The sequence below is a fragment of the Impatiens glandulifera genome, chromosome 3 (genome assembly GCF_907164915.1).
Source record: "Impatiens glandulifera chromosome 3, dImpGla2.1, whole genome shotgun sequence".
Taxonomy (NCBI): Eukaryota; Viridiplantae; Streptophyta; class Magnoliopsida; order Ericales; family Balsaminaceae; genus Impatiens; species Impatiens glandulifera.
The window spans coordinates 24609600-24633393 of NC_061864.1; the positions used below are offsets into that span (position 1 = coordinate 24609600).

At 30.9% G+C, this 23794-nt stretch overlaps 1 protein-coding gene across 2 annotated transcripts; it reads right to left on the reverse strand.

The window, feature by feature from the left end:
* Nucleotides 1-4486: 4486 nt before the first annotated feature.
* LOC124930981 (kinesin-like protein KIN-14K) lies at nucleotides 4487-14042 on the reverse strand. Of its 2 annotated transcripts, XM_047471358.1 has the most exons (21): nucleotides 13602-14042; nucleotides 13314-13478; nucleotides 13068-13225; nucleotides 12862-12972; nucleotides 12133-12403; nucleotides 11493-11620; nucleotides 11308-11391; nucleotides 11157-11234; nucleotides 10966-11067; nucleotides 10845-10874; nucleotides 7886-10249; nucleotides 7713-7794; nucleotides 7545-7640; nucleotides 7281-7460; nucleotides 7078-7184; nucleotides 6812-6990; nucleotides 6523-6687; nucleotides 6190-6443; nucleotides 5910-6073; nucleotides 4880-5012; nucleotides 4487-4793 (listed from the first exon to the last, which is right to left on the reverse strand). In XM_047471358.1, the coding sequence occupies exons 2-20, from the start codon at nucleotides 13408-13410 to the stop codon at nucleotides 4920-4922; spliced, it is 4743 nt and encodes a 1580-aa protein (XP_047327314.1). In that variant the 5' UTR covers nucleotides 13411-13478; nucleotides 13602-14042; the 3' UTR covers nucleotides 4487-4793; nucleotides 4880-4919. The 2 variants fall into 2 exon arrangements, with proteins under 2 accessions (XP_047327314.1, XP_047327315.1); XM_047471359.1 differs by lacking the exons at nucleotides 4487-4793; nucleotides 4880-5012; nucleotides 5910-6073; nucleotides 6190-6443 and having other exon boundaries at nucleotides 6529-6687; nucleotides 6780-6990.
* Between the last annotated feature and the right edge of the window lie 9752 nt (nucleotides 14043-23794).

Here is a 23794-nt window from a genome sequence, read left to right on the forward strand (position 1 = left end):
TAACAAGAATTATCTCTACTCAAATAAAGATAAACGGACCATAAATAATGGTTGATTCTTGAGTCGTATCCAAAGGGTATGTATAATGTTATAGGAGTACTTGTTAAAGGTGGTACCTATCTATCCCTTGTCATAGTATGCCTCATCAGTCCGGTTGAGGAAAATCGAAATATTTTGCTTAGTGAATTTTTAAATTCTCTGCCTTTTAATCGTACAACTTTTCCAAACCCGTCTTTTTGTCTTTGCTTATAATATAATTTAAAAAAAATTATAAACGACCAATATAAAATTAAGTTACCTACATTAAAATTAAGAAAGTAATGACAATAAAATTGCTGTCAAAATTACAGACAACAAATATAATATTATCAATAATATCAAAATTATTGTCTCTTTTATATATTTTATTTTATATTAATAAAAGTTAATATTAATATATATAACATTTATTTTATTACATTATAAAATTTATTTTAATATAAATTAAATTAAAAATTATTTTATTTAAAAATTTATATTAATTAAAATAAATTTACAATATAAATAAAATTATAACCTATTATATTATTTAATCTAATATTTAAATTTTAATAGTAGCAATTTATAAAATTAGTATTCATTTTTTTATTTTTTTATTAATAAAAGTTAATATTAATATATGTATAATTTGTAATAATTTTTATTTTATTTTAAATTTTAATTTAATATAAATTAAATTATTTCATTTAAAAAAATTTATATTATATATATATATATATATATATATATATATATATATATATATATATATATATATATATATAAAAGAGGGGTATAATAGGAATAAAAAATAAAAATAAAAATCTATTTTTTTTTTACCAATTCCAATAAATAAAGATTACTTTAAAAAAAATCAGAATTTATCTAAGTAATTAGAAATTAATATATATATATATATATATATATATATATATATATATATATATATATATATATATATAGATGTTAAATAATTCAATAAATTTATATAAAAAAATATTAATGAGAAGATTTAACAATTATATAAAAAATTATATAAAATTTTTATGAATACTTACAAAATAAACACTATTTTTTTTTTTTTTTTTAAATATGACTGTTTTGTCTTTCTATATGAGAATCTCATATCATGTATCTTTACTGTGATATCATGTTACTGATTTTTCGTGTTTTTGTATTTTTCCTTCTACTCATATTTATGTATATTTTTTTATTTTTTTTTTTTGAGTTAGTGTATTTTATAAAAAATTGTTAATATGAATATATTCATATTCTTAAAGGGAAAACGACATATATTAATTGATTTGTATTTTATAAACAACTATTAATCATATTAATATTTTTTTTTTGTAGGAATATATAATCTAAAATTGACCCATATAATATATATAAAAGTTTTACAGTGATTGTTGTATTTAATTAATGTTAAGATACAAATACTTATTTACAGTTAATATGATATTTTATTCTATTATATATAATCACACTATTGTTTTTTATAAACTTATTTATTAATTAAAATTTTGAAGGTTACTAATTTTTTTAATAAAAAATACATATATTGATTAATGTACAACTATAAAAGCATTTTTAAACATATCGAAATGTGGATCTACTAAAATATTCATCACTATTTGTATATACCTGAGTCTCAAAATATACTTTAACAATACGCGTTTGCCACATAATCTATATATATATAATGATGCTTAATTTTTAAAGTGTCCGGATTGTCGAGTCGAAAGCTGTGATTAATTTGGATATATGTGAGAGTAAATGGATACTTGAGCCGGATTGTGGGTTGACCCGCCCATAAACTTAAAACGGTTAAAAATAAAATTTAAAATGCTATAGGTATGGTTCGAACTTACAACATAACAAAACAAGTACAACATTTTAACCAACTAGACTAATAACACTTTATATTTTAAAATCAACCTAAAATTTGATAAACGCGTGACATTTTAACAATATAAGTTCAATTTTTTAACTAACTAATCTATATATATATATATATATTTATAATGATGCTTAATTTTTAAAATGTCCGGATTGCCAGGTCGAGAGTTGTGGTTAATTTGGATATATGTGAGAGTAAATAGATACTTGGATCGGATTGTGGGTTGACCCGCATATAAAACTTTTACCGTAATATTTTTTTCACGTTTTTTATATTATTACTCGTGCATTTACTCGTGCAAATGCACGAGATACATGCTATGCTAGTAACTTATACAATAACTTTCTTCATATCCTAAACATATTCTCATGTGTTATCACCACCAAACTATTGCTGCAAACAATCACCTAAATTCGGAAATATTAAATAACCAAGCAGAAAGCAGACATATTATATATACACATAGAGAATTTGTATGGAATATTTTTAGATAAAATTAGCAAGAGAATTCTCATTTTCATTTCACTAACGAAGATGTCTTTGGGGTAAAGAGGATTAAGAACGGGCACCAAGATCAGAACCGTGTTGACGATAAACGAATCGCCAACAAAACTGGTGCAGTGGTTCAAAGTTTGGACATATGTGTGCGATACGAAAGACCCCAATTCGAATCTCATATCAGCCAATGATATCTTCTATGTGTTATAAAATGCCTTTAGTCATTTATGATTTTTTATGTAAAAATTATAAGATGAATGGATAGTTAATGATTTCTTGGTAGAAATGTGTAAAAATTATGATATGAATTAGGTCGTCAAATGATTTTAATCATGAATTTTGGAATTATTCTAAGTTCTTGTGTAAAAATTATGAAATGAATTGGGGTACTTAACAATTTTTATATATAAATTTAATTTACTAAAATGATTTTGCCAATAATATTTTAAAGTATTTTTATTTTTTATTATAGAAATCATGTGATTAATTATTAGATGATAAAGAATGAATGTTATTTGTGTTATAACTCATTATATTAATGTATTTAAAGAGACAAATATGTGAGTCAAACTTATCTGGCAAGAATTATATATCTCGATGAGAACGGTCCACCAGATTTGTTTTGAGCATTGTCGCTTAACGTGAATTATCGGTTGTAAGAACTAAAAATTTACACACTAATTTATAAAATTAAAATAATTATTTTGATTTATTTTTGTACAATTAAAATACAAATAATTAACCTCAAGACCAAAAACCAATTAAAACAATTAATTAGATTAATTATTATGATAATTAAAGCCTAATTAATTAAGGAAAATGACCAAAAAAAAAAATTGGGATAAATGTTGTACTCATTTATCTTAAAATAATTTTTAAAAAAATCAAGAGATTAAAATAAATAATTTAAAATGAAATTAGGTACCCATTTCATCCCTAAAATTATTTATTTAACCCTAAAATATGTAAAAAAATAAAATAAAATAAATGGGTACAATATTTGCAATATTTATTTTTATATGTCATGTATTTAAAAAGATTAAAATTAAAGGCAAAAGGGTGAAAGGAAAAACAATTTCAAACAATCCCTTAAAATTTTAAATAAAAAACAAATTATGTAATGTAGCCGAAATTCTTTAGAATGGCTACAACTAAAGCAACAACCATCACATGAACACTAGATTTTCATCCAACGCTCTAGACGCGCCCGCGTAGCCCTGCAACTGAAGACGCACGTGCCCGAGAAGTATCAGATCCGAATCGCTACGGATCGCCCAAACGCCAACGGCGTTGGACGGACCGTTGACGGAATGCGCTAAAGTGCATGAAACGATGTTGTTTTGATCGCCACCATCTTTTCGCCGCGATCGCTGGAGGGATAATGATGCAGTCCCATCTTTGATTTATTAAAGATGGAATACAGCCTACAACCGATCATTTCGACTGATTCAAATAGTGAAAGGATCATCTTACAATGATGATTGTTTCTTCTACATCAATAGGGATGATTCATCCCTATTTCAACAAATAGCCGGAAGGACAAATAAAACGCCATTAATAACTTTCAGCAAGTGGCTGGTGATCATTAAAAATTACATGTTAGTTATTAACGGTGTTCTAAATGACGGGTCTAGGCAGTAGGCGATCCTATACCGCCCCGCCTATAATGAGACAGTCAGTTAATTATTTAATTATTAATTATTTTAATTAATTAATTTCTAATATTAATATATATATATATATATATATATATATATATATATAAATTTAATTAAAATTCTCTTAATTTCTATTTATTCACTATTCATCTAAAATTTATTTAGTATGTAAAAAAATATATCAATAAAATTGGACTGAGTCATTATATTATATTTAAATTTAAATATACTGAGGATTTCTTTTTTTGGCATAGAGCACGTTAAACTAAATAAATAAATAAATATATATATATATATATATATATATATATATATATATATATATATATATATATATATATATATATATATATATATATATATATATATATATATATATATATATATATATATATATATATATATGAAAAATGCTAAACTAGTGTACATATATAGTCAGTCATTCATTCATATTTCATAGTTATGCATATCAAACAACATTTACATTTACAATAAACTGGTTATCAACAACTATGTTAATCTTTTTTCTGGTATAAACAACAAAAAGTTTGAAGGGAATGATGTACAGAATAAATTTGGGACAGAGAGCTAAATGAGAAAGAAGACTAGTAAAACATGTTAAGAAAACTGTTACCTTAATTTTCTAATCTACATATCCTATGATGGAACGAACTCCAATCTTTCAGAACCATGTACAATTCAAAGCAGTCCATCACTACCTGTATAAGTGAAGAAGCAATATATCATCAGATTATTTTTCCTTTCTAATAGGTTTTATGAAGAACAAGGATATAATCATTCATACCTAGTTGAGACGGGAGCTACACTTCTCACTTTTGTCTTTGTTATTTACTCCTAGCCGATGCTTTGTCTTTACCTACTCCTAGCCGAGCAATTTCCTCGTCCTTCTTTGATATTGTCAGTTTAAGAGATGTAATCTGGATTGACAATGGGAGAACTTATCATCTATTTTTCTCCTCAATTAAAAGTTGAACTATAAAAAACATATTCTTGTGTTGAGAGCAGAGATTAAAAAGGTATGGAATGCTAGTGTTATCATTCTTTGTCATACTAAAGAGGAATCGTTGTTCATTTGCAAAAAGAAATGGATTTATTGAGTATGCTCCGGTTCTGGCGAGTTCAATTGCATGTTTTTGGCAGCAATGGATTGAGTGGAGGAAAGCAACCACTGAATAATAATTGATTCGCAATCCCTATATTATCATTTGGTGGTTGGTTTGGAATGCGAGGAATGTGTGTTCCTCTAATGGTAAGGAAGGAGCTGTTAGCAAATTAAAAAACTCTTCCCTTAACCTACCTTCTCAAGTCCGTGGACAAAAGGTTGATGTAGGTTATTTGGGATTATTTCAAAATAATCCAATATGTTAAAGAAGTCACATGACTTCTAGTAATTGATTAAATGTGACTTCTTTAACACAATAAAACATCAACAATCTACTCATCCTTCAGATCATTAACCAAAATACCTTCTTTTTTTTTAATATACATATTAATTATTCAGTTGTTTATACCCCTAATGTCATTTTACTCAAATAACCTGGTTTTTCATAACCTACATCAAATGGAATTATTTGAAAATAACTACCTGGTTATTTAAATAACCCCAGATCAAACAAGGCATTGGTGTGGAATGTGTTGGGAACTCATTAAACAATCTTAGGCAATGATAGAGGATGAGTGGATGAGTATGAAGAAGCTTGTTCTTTGTTTTTTCACTTATTGTGTTGTTTTGTTTCTTTCAAGTTTCTATTGTACTTTCTATGCCTTCTAGATGTCTTTTGAATGAAATGACAACCAAGAGAAAAATAGAGCACCTGATCCATCAACTCTTTGACATCCTTTCCATCTTTGGTACTCTTTGCACCTCCCAACTCAACCCCAGAAACCCTTTCAGCAAATTTCAATGTGCTCATACTTTCAGTATAAGAAATCCCCTCCGGATTAAGCTGCACAAACATGAGTGTCTTCGCATGACCACCTGTTTCATTAAATATTAAAAAATATCTAAATTTAATTTTGTTTTCAACATCGTCAAGTTACTCAAAAGATTACTGCATAAAAAAAGGATACTAATTGCATCTCAAGTTAAGTTACCTAGAGAGCTTTGAAGGACTTGAGTAAGCTTGCTGTTCCTATATGGAACATGAGCACTCTTTTGTGCCAAAGCAAATATAACATCACCTAAAGCAGCCAAAGATTTGTTTATATGTTGGGCTTCTTTAAGTCTATCTCCAGTTGCCTCAGATCGATCTATTCTCTCGCTTCCTGCAAGATCCACTAAATGGAGAGAACCGCGTAACAAAGATCCACTCTTCAGATCCGTCCCACGAGAGTGTATAGAGAGAATGCTGAGATATAATAGATATTTCACATTTTCATTTACAAAGTTAAAAAGTTTTCACAGTGAAAACAAGTTTAAAAATAAACCTGTGTGAACGACTACTTCTTTCGTTCATGCTAGTGGCACTTTTAGCCCTGTTATTTAACCCAGTTTGCATAAACTCTAACACATTATTAGCAGCTTTAACTATATGCATGCTGGCATCAGGAACTGCTAAACCATTAGCTTGGGGAGTAGACAAGACTGCAAGAGTGAGCAAAGTCAAGGAAAAAACGATATTGAATCGGGCCACAGAAAACATAATATAAACAAACATACACAATATTTGCATTCAAAAGGATATTTCTTCTGTTTAAGCAAAAAAATAAAGGATATTTCTTCGAGCCAGCGTCATTTGATAGCAAATCGCGCACTTGCTCATTGTATATCTCAACCATTTGAACCCCAATTTCATAAGAAAAGGAAGTATTTCTAGTTTGAGAAATTTGAAATAAATCATCCAACGATCTGTAATTGACTCCTCTATCAGCTTCGGATGCTCCATCAGGACCAGTCTGCATCACACGGATAAGCTACCTTAAATGAATTACAAAGCAATATAGTACAGAACTTTTTTAAAATGTAAAGACGGGGACTTATACCATTGTATATGTTTTTCCCGAGCCAGTCTGGCCATACGCAAATATACATACATTGAATCCATCTAGTACTGATCTTATCAAAGGTTGAATATCAGAATATACTTGCACTGCAAGCAATCATTTGAACAATAGTGCTTGAATGGTTAAGAAAGACAATGTTTATGTAAATCAAGAATACAATAATGAATGAAGTGTATTAAGACCTTGAGTTGCATCTGTACTATAAACCTTGTTAAACTTGAATACACGCTGACCATCTTTTCCTGGTTTTGCAGGATTTAATACACCAAGTTCTCCAAATTCCCCAACATAGTCAACTATCGAATCTTTTGCTTTCTGTCCGGGAATGAATGGCCTTACACGGCAATAAACTCTAATATTACCTAACAAAGAAGATGCATAATTTTTAACATGTTAAAGCATAAACTATATACATAATAGATCATACTAATTAAATCAGCAAATACCTTTTAGCTCTTGAACCTCATTATGCAGCTTTCTGTTATCAGCAAGGACCGCGTGATAGTTTTGTGATGCATCTATCAAAACCTTCACAGTTTTCCCTGAAGGGTTCAAATTTAATCTCATTGGAATATCAATTACACTTATAAACTAAAAGATGCTGAAAAAGCTACCTAAACGTAGAAATTCCTCTGTGTAAGTGTTTTGAGTTGTAGAAAGGTCTTGTTTGATTGTCACAGAAGCACACTTTATGTCCTGGACAAGTTGGGAATATTATACAAATAAGATAAAGGACCTCAGTTGTTAAAAATGCAAGTTCCAAGAATAATAAAGTCAAAATGCAAACCCGCAGAACGCCAATCTGGAACTCCGTAAGTATTTGAGATATGTGTTGTTTCTTCTTCCATTGCTGATCTCTTGATTCAGAATATGCCTCGACCTCATTAATCCTCTTCCTGGATTCTGACAACAGATTCGTGTTTTCTCTCAATTTTTCCTCTAGCTCTTGCTTGGCAGTTTTGGTTTCTTTCAACCTTTCTTCGAGCTCTTCCTTGGAAGCTTTGGTTTCTTTTAACTTTTCCTCGAGCTCTTCCTTGGAAGCTTTGGTTTCTTTTAACTTTTCCTCGAGCTCTTCCTTGGAAGTTTTGGTTTCTTTTAACTTTTCCTCGAGCTCTTGCTTGGAAGCTTTGGTTTCATTCAACCTGTCCTCCAGTTCTTGCTTAGAAGCTTTGGTTTCATTCAACCTTTCCTCCAGCTCTTGCTTGGAAGCATTTGTTTCTTTTAACCTTTCCTCAAGCTCTTGCTTGGAAGCTTTGGTTTCACTCAACCTTTCCTCGAGCACTTTCTTGGCACCCTCGACTTCTTTCAATCTTTCCTCGAGCTCTTTCTTGGCACCCTCGGCTTTTTTCAATCTTTCCTCGACTTCTTGCTTGGAAGCTTTGGATTCTTTCAACCTTTCATCGAGCTCTTGCTTGGAACCTTTGGTCCTTTCCTCGGCTTCTTTCAATCTTTCCTCGAGCTCTTGCTTGGCACTCTCGGCCTTTTTCAACATTTCCTCGAACTCTTGCTTAGAAGCTTTGGTTTCTTTCAACCTTTCCTCAAGCTCTTGATTGGAACCTTTGGTTCTTTCTTCTACATCTTTCTTGGAACCCTCGGAATCTTTCAATTTTCCCTCGAGCTCTTGCTTGGCGCTCTCGGATTTTTTTAATCTTCCCTCGAGCTCTTGCTTGGCACTCTCGGCTTTTTTCAACATTTCCTCAAACTCTTGCTTGGAAGCTTTGGTTTCTTCCAACCTTTTCTCGAGCTCTAGATTGGAACCTTTGGTTCTTTCCTCGACATCTTTCTTGGAACCCTCGGCTTCTTTCCATCTTTCCTCTAGCTCTTGCTTGGCGCTCTCGGTTTTTTTTAATCTTTCCTCGAGCTCTTGCTTGGCATGCTCGGCATTTTTCAATTTTTCCTCAAGCTCTTGTTGGGCTCCCTTGGCTTCATTTTTTATTTCGACTGAATATTGTTGGTTGGTGTTTCTAGCTTTTTCTAGATCTTGCTTCAAGGCCAAAATTTCTTGATCGGACTTTTCCTTCTCTTTTACCAAGGCCAATTTTTCTTGACTAATATGTTCCTTCTCTTTTTTCAATGCTAAAACTTCTTCACTGATCAATTCCTTTTCTCTTGTCAATGTTAATTCTCCACTTGTTGAATCCTTCTCTTTCCCCGACTTAACAGCATCCAATTCTTTTGACAATGACAAGATTTCAGTACTAATACGCTCCTTCTCTTTAGTCAATTTCAAAATTTCTGCACTGTTGTGTTCCTTCTCTTTTGTCAATTTCAAAACTTCTGCACTGATCAACTCCTTCTCTTTTGTCAATGCCAAAACTTCTTCACTTGTCAAATCCTTCCCCTTTCCCAACTTCACAACATCTAATTCCTTTGACAAAGCCGAGATTTCAGTACTAATATGTTCCTTCTCTATTGTCAATTTCAAAATTTCTGCATTTCCAAGTTCCTTCTTTTTTGTCAATGCCAAAACTTCTTCACTTATCCGTTCCTTCTCTTTTGTCAATGCCAAAACATCTTCACTAATATGCTCCTTCTCTTTCCCCAGCCTAACAACATCCCGTTCATTTGACAAAGCCAATATTTCTGTACTAATATGTTCTTTCTCTTTTGTCAATGCTAAAACTTCTGCACTGCCATGTTCCTTCTCTTTCGCCAACCGAACGACATCCAGTTCCTTCGCTAAGGCTAAATTTTCTCGACTGATTTGTTCTTTGTCTTTTGTCAATGCCAAGTTCTCTTGACTAATCTTTTCCTTCTCTATTGTTAATGCCAAGTTTTCTTGACTGACTTGTATCTTCTCTTTTGTCAATGTCAAGTTTTCTAGACTGATCTTTTCCTTCTCTTTTGTCAATTCCAAAACTTCGTGACTGATCTGTTCCTTCTCATTTACCAACCTAACAACATCGAGTTCTTTTGTCAATACCATGTTTTTTTGACTGATCTGATCCTTCTCTTTCACCAACTTAATGACATCCAGTTCCTTTGCCAAGGCGAAGTTTTCCTGACTAATATGTTCCTTCTCTTTTGTCAAGGCCAAAACCTCTTTAGTAATTTGTTCCTTCTCTTTCAACAACCTAATTACATCCAGCTCCTCCAATTTCTTCTTCTCCTCCATCTCCTTCATCTCCACCTTTGATGTAAAACAAGTATCCTACATAGATTAAATTTTCTCATAAATTTGTAATTAATAAATTAAAGTATAAAACTACAACATTCACAAACACCATTAATTAACTCTACAAATTTCATTAGTGTATCTCATTTATTAATACAAGCAGTTCAATTATAAAATAAAATTTAGTGTCTATGCAACCTCCACCGTGTATTAACAAAATTCAGATGTCAAACTGTGTATAATCAAATTACATATTAAAATAGGAAATTATAATGGGCTTTGTTATCACATTTGTGATTCTGATCATGAGCCTAAAAATGTACATTCCTTGTGTTAGTAAAAACATCACAGTGATCTAGAAAAGATTCAAAAAATTATATATATACCAAATGAAGCAAAGAAATCACACAATAGTCTAGATCACAATCCAGAGAATAATATTTCTACGAAATGAAACCAAAAATACACTATAATTTAAATCATAATCGAGAAAACAATCTTATACCAAACGGAAGGGGAAAAAAGGTAATCACTTTCAATTTAACTTTGACGACTTTTTAAATAGGATCGCAATCGTGCCGGAGATTGTGACAAAATACAATTTACAAATAGGCTCAATATAAAAGGATACCTTTGCCTGCTGGGGTGCATTCCTAGAAACCTGTAGGGGTTGGGGAAAGGAAAAAGAATGATGATATATCAGCACCATCTTACAGAAAGCACAACTCTTTTTGTTAAACATGATATATTACTGTTTGCACTTGTGTCTCTTCACCGGTTCCAGCTGCAAGAGCTTCAAGTACGCTTATCCTTGATTGATATTTCTCCTCACGAGCTTTGAAAAGATTGTTTTGCTGTGAAAAGAAAGGAAAGACAAGATGAATGTGTTAAATCATGCGAATGTTAGATTTAACTCTCTTTTTCTAAATCAAAAGTATGTTACAGTTTTTATATGTTCTGCTTGAGCGGATATTCGCCTCTCAATCTCCTGAATGACTTTCCTCAATAACCCTGCCACGCGCTGTGGTAGAATGATTAAAAACAAAATGAAATAAATAGTGAATTTTACACACAAAAATCTTGGTTTAACATACATGAGGCATTTCCCCATTTTTCCTCTCATTGCTTTCATTCAAGATGCCGTTAGCTACGCTTAAAAGCGACTGAGTTGGAGCATTCTGCAAATATGATAATTCATTTGACTACCAAGTTGAGCATCAAACAAGATGAAAAAAAAGTGAACTGAAAGATGGTTTGAGTGTTGCATTTGAGATCGTACATCCAAGCTGTTAGATTTCATTATTTCAGAAATTTTAGAAGGAGAGAGGTCGACATAGCTTCCTTGGTTTAGCTGAAACACTTCATGGAACTTGTGTCCCACATGATGCATTAATGCAGCTGATGGTTCTGCAGCATGAAAAATACAAACTCAAAAAATTTGTGTGGCTCACAGAATTGCAAACTATGGATTCATTTGGAAACCGATTTGTTTCTGGATGAGACCGGAAAATCACCAACAACTTTTGTGATACAAATATAGGAATGAGATAAACAGAAAATGTGCCACATTTGGCAGAGTTCGAAAAAAGGATGACCAGATTTGGAAGACAATTTACACATGCTGCATAATACAAAGTAGGATATGGGCTAAGTTCCCTTCTTAAGTTATAAACCCTAATATTTACTCTCCATTTGTAGTATCAATATTATAAGTGTTACACAATTAGAATAGAAAAAACTATTTGCTCATGACGTTAAGCTTATCTCTCTAGTGGATCATGGCACACACAACAATAACACCTCAACAAAAGGCGATAAATGGTTTTTGGGTTCCTTCTCTAGGTTTATGCAAGTAAGAGAAAGGGATAAGCATAAAAACATATATAAGGAAGGGAGGAACAACGAGGGATAAAATGGACCTGAGACAACAGGACTACGTAGTGCACGCCGAACTTTGGAGTCATATATACCCCTCCGCCTCTCATCTCCAGATGCAGAGGGACTACACAATTTAGGAGACAGTTGCTCACCAGTACCTTCTTTTCCCCCACAGCATTGTGCCAAGAGTTTCCATCTTGTACTAGCATCATTTCCGGTTTTCAAGTTTGACCCAGCAATATGAGTCCCCGAATTTGGCATAAATTGAGCTTTTAATGTTAGAAGGCACTCCAAGACATGTTTCATGGATCCCTTGGAAAGTTCAAAGTAAAAAAACAAAAAGAGACAGAATATAAGAGGAAGAATTAAGAAGAGAATCAGACTGAAAACATTAAAAAAAATTCCAAAATAATGCTCTTTTACTCCAATTGTTCATGAGATCTGACTCAAAGAAACGCATGAGTGTTTGGAATGCCAAGAAAAACATAATAGCAATTATGGAATGTGAATATGAATATGATATATTGCAATATACAAAATACAAGTTAGAGCAAAGACACGGAGAATAAAATTTGCTTCAAGACTTATTGCCCCTACATAATCACAAGGAAAATAAGATGGAATGGAATGGCAATGCCTTTTTTTATATCCTTTTTTGCTTTTCTTGGTTTATTTGTCTCTTTTCCAGTCATATGAGTAAGTTTATTGTTTTTTTATTGCTTTTCCAAAAGAAAATTGGTTAACCATAACATTCATGATGTAAGTAGTACCTTCTCAAGATCAAACAATTTAAACCTAGGCAATCTCATTGCATCCATGGCAGCCAGAAATCTGTTAATATTCTCATGCCGTGAGTCTAAAGAACTCCCTGAACTGCCACCCTATTAAAAGGTAAAATCATATGGGAGAAGAACATACATTAGCTCTCAGAAGTAATTCAACAATCGCAGTAAAATATAAAAAATTGTTTACCAACCTCGACAACACATCCAGGTCTCAACCTATTCAAAATCCGGCATAGAACAGTCCCATCACTCAAGAAATTTCTCAATTCCTCATTAGTAGCATTAATTGGCAAGTATTGTCCAGGAATAATATTGTTTATCCACTCTATCACAACTGTCCTCTGCTTAGCTGGATTTAATGGGAATGAATTGAAGGAGGGATGTAAAGAAATGTGAGAAAAAGGAAAAAATATTACCAAGTAATTGATATTCCTTACCTTCAGCTTCAGCAATTCTGTTCATTGTTGGTTCAAATACATCACTGCTGTAAGAGGAACTGCTGAGTCTATCGTATTCTTTTCCTTGGTAATCCATACTAGAGTTCCTAATGATTAACTATCTCGTTTTGCTTGGCATCTTCATAATAATGAACTGTTTTAATTCTGAGAATCACCATGATAAGAACGAGAAATATGGATTTAAACGATTCTAGTTCAAATTTTGTTATTAAATGTTGGGTAAATCCAAATTCAAGTAAAAGAGATGATTTTTAAAATAAATCTTACCATTATCTAGCGAAGACAATTTGACAAACAGGTGGACTGCAACCCATCACTCTCCATGCAGAAATCAATGGAAATGTAACGTGAAGAAAGAGATTCACGATCAAAGAATCCCCCCGGGAAAAGAGGTGGGTGGAAACAATATAGGTAAGAGAAAAGGGGGGAAATGAGACGAATTGGGCGATGTCTCGTCGGTTGATTTCCCATAATTGGTTGAGTGCCGAAGTAGAGATGCAAAACCATCCTTGTGGTAGTAAGCGAAAATCGCTCTCTTTCTTTCTTTCTTCCCCTCTCTCTCTCTCTCCATATCTCTCTCTCTCCTCTGTATACTCGAGCGAGCGATCCATGGAGGTTGAAGGTGACGAAATAGACGACTGGCCTCTATATTTTGGGACATGGCTTTCTTTTTGATAGATTTTTTTTTTCTTCAAAATGATGAAACCAGTCAAAGAACTTGTAGTGAAAAAATTAAATAAGTCTTAACTTTTTAAAAAATGTAAATTTAAGCTTATAATTAGTTTAATTAAGTCAAATAAATTCTTTATTACTATCTTAAAAAGTATTTCATTAAATACCCCCATCACCAGGTTGTCAAATGATAATAATCGATTTAAGAAACAATATAATGTATTCTATTCTATTTGTAAACGTTTTAAATGTGTACGAAATAAAAATCGAAAATTAAGTTAATAATTAAAAATAATATAATAAAAGTTGAAGAACAAACAAAATTTTATTAAATAATAAATAACATTAAAACTAGTAATATCGAAATTTGAAAAACACAAATGAAAACATTACTTACTTGCATAGTTATGTTATAGAGATTGAACAATATAACAATCTTTTTATTATTGAAGGCTTTGTTGCCGAATTTTCTTACAACAAAAAAAAATTAAAGTTATCTAAAAGTAAAATTATTAGAGATCAAAGAGAATATTACACTTGTGAATAAATGAGAGATAATACGAGGAAATAAAAACAAACTCTTGTGAACGAGCGAGAGAAATAAGGTAAGTGATAAATAATATGAAGAAATGAATAACTCTTGTGAATGAGTGAGAAAATAGTATAAGTGAGAAATAATATAAAAGAAATAAAGAAACTATTGTGAATGAGTGAGAAAAATAGTAAAAATGAAGAATTATGTAAAATATGATAATGTTTTAGGGAATAATGGTTTTACTTTTTAACTTTTGTACAATAAGATATAATAATGTGTATTGTTGGCCTTACATCTGAATTTTGAAGAGAAAGCGTGAGTAAATAAGAAATATTTGTTTGAAATTTTAAGTTTTAATATTAAAATAAATAAAATATATTATATATTATATATTATCAGGCTCGAAAAAGCTCGACAAATCATTTAACAAATATTATATGAGCTCGAATTAGACTCGAATACAAAACGAGTTGACTCAAATTCGACTTGAAATCGGTCAACGTCAAACTTAAGTCGAGTTTTGATTGAGCAGCTCGCGAACGTCTCATGAGCGATTTGACTATTTTACTTTGATGAAAGATTAAGGTTGTTTAATCCAGGGTTATCTAACTCCATATAACCTTATTTTATATAGGTTATTCAAATAAGTTCATTTGTGATTATTTGAATAAAAAATATTATGATTATAAATATATATTTTAAATAGAAGATATTGAGTAATTATTTTTTAATTATTTAAATGATGTAATTCGGTAATATATTGTTATAAGAAACCAAATATTTTAGATTTAAAGGATGTGTCTGAATGTGAGGGGTACTTAATACTAGTTGTTGGCATTAAAAAAAAAGAAAGATAATTAGCAACGAATAATTATTCAACTCAATATTTATTATTTTTATGACTAAAATTTGTTGAAGAAAGAATAATATGAAGAGATAATAAATTGGTCAGTGACTAAAATGAGGGAGCTGATGAAGGCTTTTAAATGGAAGACATGTACTATCAGGAGTAACTCTACCTAGAAAGTAAATGATGTATGAAATAAAAATTCAGAAAAGAAATCTTAAAATCATTCCTACAAAGGGAAAATCTTCTTGGAGGATGTTAAAACAAAAGTGGAGGTACTTAATTCTCCTTTTGAATTTAAACTGCCCAATGAAGTATAAGAAAAGTGCATAAAGAAATAAGAAAATGTGGCGATAGAGAATTATATTGGGAAAAACAGAGTATCATTCTCAATCACCAAAGAAGCTTTAATGAAATATTGGAAGGAAAAGGGACTGGAGAAGATCTCTACAAATATTCATGATCTCTACTTTCTTCAATTCAAGGAGACGAATCTAGATGAAATTCTAAAAAATGGGCATACATATATTGGATCCAACTACATGAAGTTGGAAAGATGGTATAAAAATTTGAACCTGTTAAGTCAACCTAAAGAGACAACACATATATGGTTTAAGCTTTGGAATATCCATGCACACATGTACAAAGTAGAAACCATTAATCATTTTGCAGGGTTATTGGGAAAATTATTATATATGGACACAATAATAGAAGGAGGAGAGTATTTATCATTTGTTAGAATTAGTATAGAGATGAATCCTCGTAGCACATTGCCGAATAATATGATAGTGGTCTATAGGAAAAGAAAATCTACTGTCATAGGAATCACTTATGAGTGGAGATTAACCAGGTGTGTATTCTGTAATACTTTTTAACATGCATGCACAAAATGTGCTCAAGCTATGGAAGAAAAGTAGAAGATACTAAAACTCCAAGAAGAAAAAAATTAGGAAAAAAAACATAGAAGTCTAAAAACAAAGAGGACTCTAAAAAGGAAGAAATCATTGAAATTGAAGGAAAGAGGTTAAGGGGATTTCTGTTAAAGAAGAGATCGCGATAAAACATGGAATGAAGAAGATAGAAGAAGTTGATTCTCAAACAAGTCAAGCTATAATAGAGAAACTAGAGAGGAGGATACATAGAATAATCAAGCTGAAGTAGAGGTTACCAAAACTGTTACAGAGGATACCATAAATGAAGTTGAATGAAGCAAAGACAAGAATCCTGAAACTCAAGTTTAGAACAACAAAGATAAGAATCATAAAATCCTGAAAAAGAATATTTTCTATCAGATTAACATGGGTTCGTTCAAATAAAGATTACAGAATGAGTATAAGCAAACTTCATCATCTTCTTCAATTCAATCTCAATTCAATCTTCGATGATGCTCACTTTACCGTGTTATCGATTCCAACGAGTGTTAAATCGCGATTTAACTAGGATTTTGTTTGAAAATGTGTTTCTTTCTCCTACGACCATCGGTTCTCAAAAGTTGTGGCAGTTGGATCGGTTAGGAGCCATCTCCTTTGCTTTAAGCTGCAACAATCGTCATTTCTTCTAAGCTCTAAGTAGAAACTACTTTGGATATCTCCTCCTTAGGTGGATTGTTTGCTTATGCGTCTCTACTTTTCTCCTCAGTAAATATTCTGTTAGTACTCCGCCTTCGAAAGGTTCTCAGTATATAACTTCTCAGGCGCTCTCTAGATTATATTGATATTGAATTTTTCTATATCGTTTAACTATAATTTTTTGAAAATGGATATTTTAGTGGAAAATGTTAGTCCAACGAAACTCCCTTTAAATCTCTTTATTTCGTTTTTGCATATACTAATATTTTCTACTTGTTACAACTTTTCATCTATTTAGAACAATAGTTTCATAAGCATCGGTGCCTAAATACTCGAGATATTATCATTCGGATCTATAAGCTTTTTGATATATGTAGTGTCATTGAATGAATTTCGCATATAGATCGTGAAAACTTGTTAAAGATCTGAATTTTGCATTATTATGTTCAAATTTTATGATTGATGTGAATCCTTACATTGTGTGCTTTTACTTTAATATCTCTGTTTATGTGGGTTAGTCATTAAATTCCTGTAATTTTGCAAGGTTTTGTTTTGTTTTATTGATGATAAATGTTTGATCAATCTTGAACCATAGATGAAGTTGTTGCAGAAGATGGCAAACTTGACAATTTTGGGACATTGAGTAAACATTAACAAATTTTGATGTCTTGATTATCTATTTAATTTATTATTCTAATTGACTGTATTCTAATAATAAAATGTTAATAATTTTGCAGCCTCTCTTTATGTGATTGCACCATAGAAAAAGAGAAAGAACAATTGTTATACATGTATAAGATGCTTCTCCTGATAATAGGAAGGTTGTTACTTATTTAGTTGTTCTTTTTATGGCTTTTTTTTGTTTCTTTTACTAAAATTAGAAAATGTGATGGTGGTGGTTATGGATAGAGAAACCAAACTAAAAAGGAATTAATCTTAATTTGGGACTTTCTTCTATCTTGTGGAGCTGAGTTTGAGTAAAAAAATGTTAATAAGTTCGTGAACATTTCAAAAAAATAAAATAAAGAGTACTATTCATTTGCATATTAATCATGTATTTTGAAGACTTTAAGGTCATTTCTCATGTGAATTATTTCAGCGGGGTTGCTTGTTTCAGATGGATCTTTGTTCTCTATTCACTTTAACATGGAGGGGAAAAACTATAAAAAACGATTATTTTGCCCCCTCCGTGTGAGGGGAACATGGATCCCCATAATAGAGGATCCTATCTCGAATTATTTATATTAGAGTAAAAGCATGCCAAGTAATTTTTTACATAACCTTCTTGATTCTGTCTTGGTAAATTTTTTTCATGTGAATTATTAAAGTTTCAATTTCAGAGCTTGTTGTAACTTGTTTTATTTTTCCATGAAGATCATGTCTGAAGAGAAAACACAAGATACATGAGTTATATCTTTATTTTCATATGCACAAAGAAATGATACTTTGGAAATTCAACCAACCTGACAAACTTAAGTGAGTGTTTCAAATATTTATAAATTTTGAATATAAATAGATTATATAACTAATTTTCTCTCCATTGATTACACTCTATTTTTTTTATTCAAATATAATATATTTTATTTTTAATACTTTTGATAGCTTTCTATCGGATGTTACGAGGATATTGAACAAAATAATAACTTGTTGGCAAGGCGGTCCCTACATTAATTGAAATGATGCGTCACTAGAAATTAAAGAATTATGGTGATATCAATTCAATGTAATTTAATTTCATTGTTTTGTTTATAGTAAATGAATACAAATATGTTATAACCTATGCCATTTGCGTTTCAAATACGATGATATTTGCACATCAGATATTCGACGAATATTCAATAGAAAAGGGGGTGAAAATATAAGAAATGTTGTATATCATGCTAAATGATGTAACAAAAAGCAATGGTTCGTTTCCGACCATAGCTGGGCAAAAATGCAAAGTACTTTCGCGACTCCTGAATATGAGTGTAAAAGTAAGAAAGCAAAAACAAGTCAGAAAGCAAATTCTGAGGAATCTATGAGGTCCATATATTTTGGAGGATCCATAAGTATTTAAACACATAAAAGACGGCATGTGAGTTTGTTAATATTTTTAATTAGTAATATTTTTTTATGAATTAACTCATATATTTATCAATTTATATTATGTTATTATATTCTCTTATCTATGAAGTAGTGTTAGGAAGGATACCAACGGTAATGGAGACTTTCATGCGTACATATAAAAAAATGGCAACTAAAGTGGCCCACGAGCTGCTAAAAGAACATTATGAAATTACTTTTATATTATTTCAGTTTAAGATTGTTTTTAAAAAATAATCACATTTGTTTTAAACAATATTATTTGTATATATTTTTAGAAAAAGTTGGTGGAGTTTAACGAAATTATTGATAGTTGTGACGAATCTAACAAAATGACAAACGAGGAATTATGGGTTATAGTTGTGGGTGGCCCTAAAAAATGAAGAATATTTGGCATGAACACGGGGACAAGATTTTGTTTATTGAATCAAGAATCTTCATCTTTACAAATCTCAAAAAATTGTAGGATTAGAGGATATAATACAAGAATTGAAGAAAAACAATGAAGAACGAAAAGAAGTAATTGTTCAATCGAATGCTATAATTGTTGATCTTCTAAAATGACAAGAAATTATGCGAGCCCAAATGAACGAAATAATGGCAACATTTAAAAGTCGGAATACGTGACAACGATGTGACAACGATAAGGTATGAATTTCAATTTTACTAATTATCTGTTATGTTATTTATTGTTCTAATTTGTACAGTTAATTGGTTTTTAATTAAATGTAATAAAAATATTTTTACAATTAATTTTAAATTTGATTTAAATTGATTGCAGTTTCGAGTTTTTTTCACTCGTCGTTGATATATGTTTAAAGATCGAAGCTTTGTTGAATCATGTTGTTATATATACTTGGTGCTTAAAGTATTAACAGTGTTGTGTTTATGAATTGTGTTAGTGGGTTGTGTTTATAGATTGTGTTAGTATTATTATTATTAGTAATTTCAAGCATATCACTTGATATATATGTTTTAATTTTAATGACTTTTGTTTAAAATTTAATTTGAATGTATTTTGTGATAATAGATGATTAATGATGTTATTTTGTTTTTTTTAAACGGTTTAGCACCATTTCATTGAAAAACCCAAAAAGTGGGAGGGTCAAGAATCAAAACTATAGAGGGGTTAATGAAGAAAAGAAATAAAACATATTCAATATTATGGGAATTAAGGAAGGTGAACTACTAGTGAAATACCTTAGAGTACCCCTGTCACCAAAACAACTCCGATATAATCACTTCAGACAACTAGTAGAAAATGTTAGAAATTCTATTTTGGTTTGGACTACGGAAAAACTATCTTATGCAGGTAGAATCGAGCTCGTTAAAAGAGTCATCTTTGGAATTATTGACTACTGGGCACAACAGATAGTCATCCCAAAGAAAGTAATGACTAAACTCGGTAGAATAATGAGAGATTATATCTGGGGAACACAAGGTAGATGAGGCAAAAAAATCAAATGGGAGGATGTTTGCACTCCCATAGAAGAAGGCAGATTAGGAATAAAAAGTTGTGTTGAATGGAACAAATCCCTCACCATCAGGAGCTTATATGAGTTGGAGCAAAAAGAGGACTCCCTGTGGGTCAAATGGGTGCATACAAGATTTATGAAAGAAGAGCTAAGTATTTGGACACGAAGCATCAATGAAAGAATGACATGGTCATTGAAGAAGATCCTAAAAACAAGAAAAGATGTCTTTCAAATGGTGAAAATCACAATTAGAAATGGAAGAGGGGTACTATTCTGGCATGATCCTTGATTGGATAATATTCCCATTTTATTCAAAGAAGAAATGCAAGGAAACAGAGTTAGAAGAGAATACATCAAATACTCATTTATAGACGTCTATGAAGGTAAATGTGATTCATTTTTGAGGCGTATTCCAGAAGGTGATATAATCATAAACCTAATGAGGCAGAAGCAACTCAATGAAAGAAATAATGAAATATGCTAGAAAATAGAAAACAATGAGAAATTAATTACAAGAAAGACATGGGAAATGGTTAGAACAAGAGGACATGAGGTAGATTGGCATAATGTGGTATGGTCTTCAAAGATTATTCCTCGTCACCAATTTATTATCTGGCTGGTATACAGAAAAATGTTGACAACAAAAGACATAATTCGAAAATATATAAATATTCCTAATATCAACCGTGTCTTATGTTCGGGAGTTGAGGAAAGCATAAACCATTTATTTGGGGAATGCTCTTTTGTAATAAAAATTTGGAGGAGGTATGTTGTGAACATGAACGTCATCAACTTTCCAGGAATATAGGAAGAAATCTAAGAGTGGATGAAGAATAAAGCAAAAAGAAGATCCTTATATGTAAGTATGTTGAAATGTTACTTTGGAGCAGTAATTTATAATATCTATAAAGAAAAAAATTCAAGAACTCACAGTGGAAGAAGTAGAACCGTTGAAGATATTTGGAGAGAAATAACTTCAGATGGAAATGCACTAATTCAATCCTGAAAAGGAATCGAAAGGAATGAAGAGAATAGAAAGCTCTGCCAGATATGGGATATTTTGTTTAAGAAAGTCACAAGTAGAATAAACGTAAAAATGCTATAGGCACTACTTGATTATTGTTGTTGTCTGTAATTCAATTATTGTTTCATTGTCAAATCTAGAAATTTTCTAGATCTGATCTTAAACTTTTGTATTTTTTTCACACTTTTGTTTTTTAATGAAATGACACTAAGCTGTCCCCCCCCCCAAAAAAAAGAATCAAAACTAGACAAACCCTAGCTTTAATTATAAGATGACAAATAAACGACCCTAGAGTTTCTGAATGGTAGTAATCAAACAACAGTACAAACAAAGATTAAAATTAACATTCTCAATCTTTCATGTTATTTCCATATTCGCCTTGTAGGTCATGTTGCTTTCTTCCACATCTCCTTCCTCGCTTATACTTCACGAAAGGTGATTGAATTGTAGCAAATAATGATGAATGTATACTCCCATTGTTAAGTCTACCTATGTATGAACATGTATTGATTTGATAAAAGGATTTTTTTTTCCAGAATTTCAGGGTTTTTATCAATGTTTTTTTCTTCTATAGTTTTGCAGGTTTGAGGACCAACAACCCTAGTTTCCTCCACATACTTTTCCACTGTTATTTCTTTGCTTTATTTTTTTCTTGTTCCTCTTCCTTTTCTTTAGATTGAACTTCTTCAGCATCTTCTATTTTTTCAATTTCATTATTTCCTTCCTTCTCTAACTTTTCCTTACTTTCTTTCTCTGTATTTTCCTTATTTTTGCCTTCTTTATCATTGTCCTTGACTTCTATAATATTCTATTCTATTCTTGATTCTTCTATTTCATTATCCTTCTTTTCTGCTTCATAGATTTTCAGAATTTTCCTCTCTTCCTTAATTTCTTTTGCACATTTAGTATTAGCATTTGGAAAGTATTGCAGAAAATACATCTGTTTGGCCTCCATTCATATGAGATTTCTATGACTATGGGCTTTCCCTTTCTATCAATAATTGTCATGTTCTTTGACATTGTACTTTGATGATGCACTTGAATGCTTATTCTAGCAAAATAAAAGGTAAAATCAATGGGATGCTCGACTTCCCATATCGATGTGAAGAGAGGCCTTTGGTGAGAATGTCAATGATTTGATCAAGTGTAGAAATATAGCATAAAGTGCTCTTCCTCCCTCAGTAATTGGGTCCATATATAATGGTTTCTCCAATATACTAGCAAAGTGAATTGGAGCTTCTGCATTGTAAATGTATGTTAGAATATTCCTAAGATTGAACCATATTTGGGTTGTTGTTTTTTTTCCTTTCTTAAAAGACTTAATTCTTCAGACCATCTTTCCAGCTTCATACAATTGGATCCAATATAAGAATGCCCAATTTTCAAAATATCATCCAAATTTGTTCCCTTTTTGAATTGCAGAAAATAGAGTTCATGAATATTTGTAGAAACCTTCTCTAATCCCTTCTACTCCCATTGTTTCATTAGTGCTTCATAGGTGACTGAGAAATATACACGGTTCTTTCCTATTTTGTTCCAAACAACTACATTTTCCCATTCTTTTACACATTTCTCCTCCACTTCAGTGGGCAATTAAATTCAAAAGGAGAGTTAAGAATCTCGACTTTTGTTTTTAAATTCACCCAAGTAGATTTGACATTTGTATGCATGATCTTTTGATTTCTTTTCTGCATTCTTTTTCTAGAGTTCATTTATTTTTTTAGCTAAAATTGCTCACGATAGTATAGATTTTTGATTTTGGGGACTTCATTAGCTCCTAATAGTATATGTCTTTGATTTTGGGGACTTCATTAGCTCCCTCATTGTTTCTACTGACCAATTTACTATCTTTTCGTATTCTTCATTCTTTAGTAGGTTCTAATCTTGAAGATAATGTATATTTATCTGGACAGTTGTTTGCTATATTTTATCTTTATTGAGCACAATTTCTCCTTTCTTTGCATGCATTAGTAGCTTTGTGATTTGATTTTTAAGCCCAAAGAGATTTGCTCTTTCATTATACCTAAACTTTCGTATTCTTTTCTTTTTCCTTTGTTTTTCTGCTTTAGTTTCATCAATATTTTGAACAGCAACTGGTTCTTTACCTTTGTTGTTTTCATGTACTTTTTCCCTTATAATTTCTTTGGTTATCTTGTTGATTTCATTTTCAATAGTCTCCTTTATACCTTTAAGAATAAATTATTATATTTCCTTAGTCTTGTTGTTTTTTTCTTTCTTTCTATTATTGTAGAAGAAC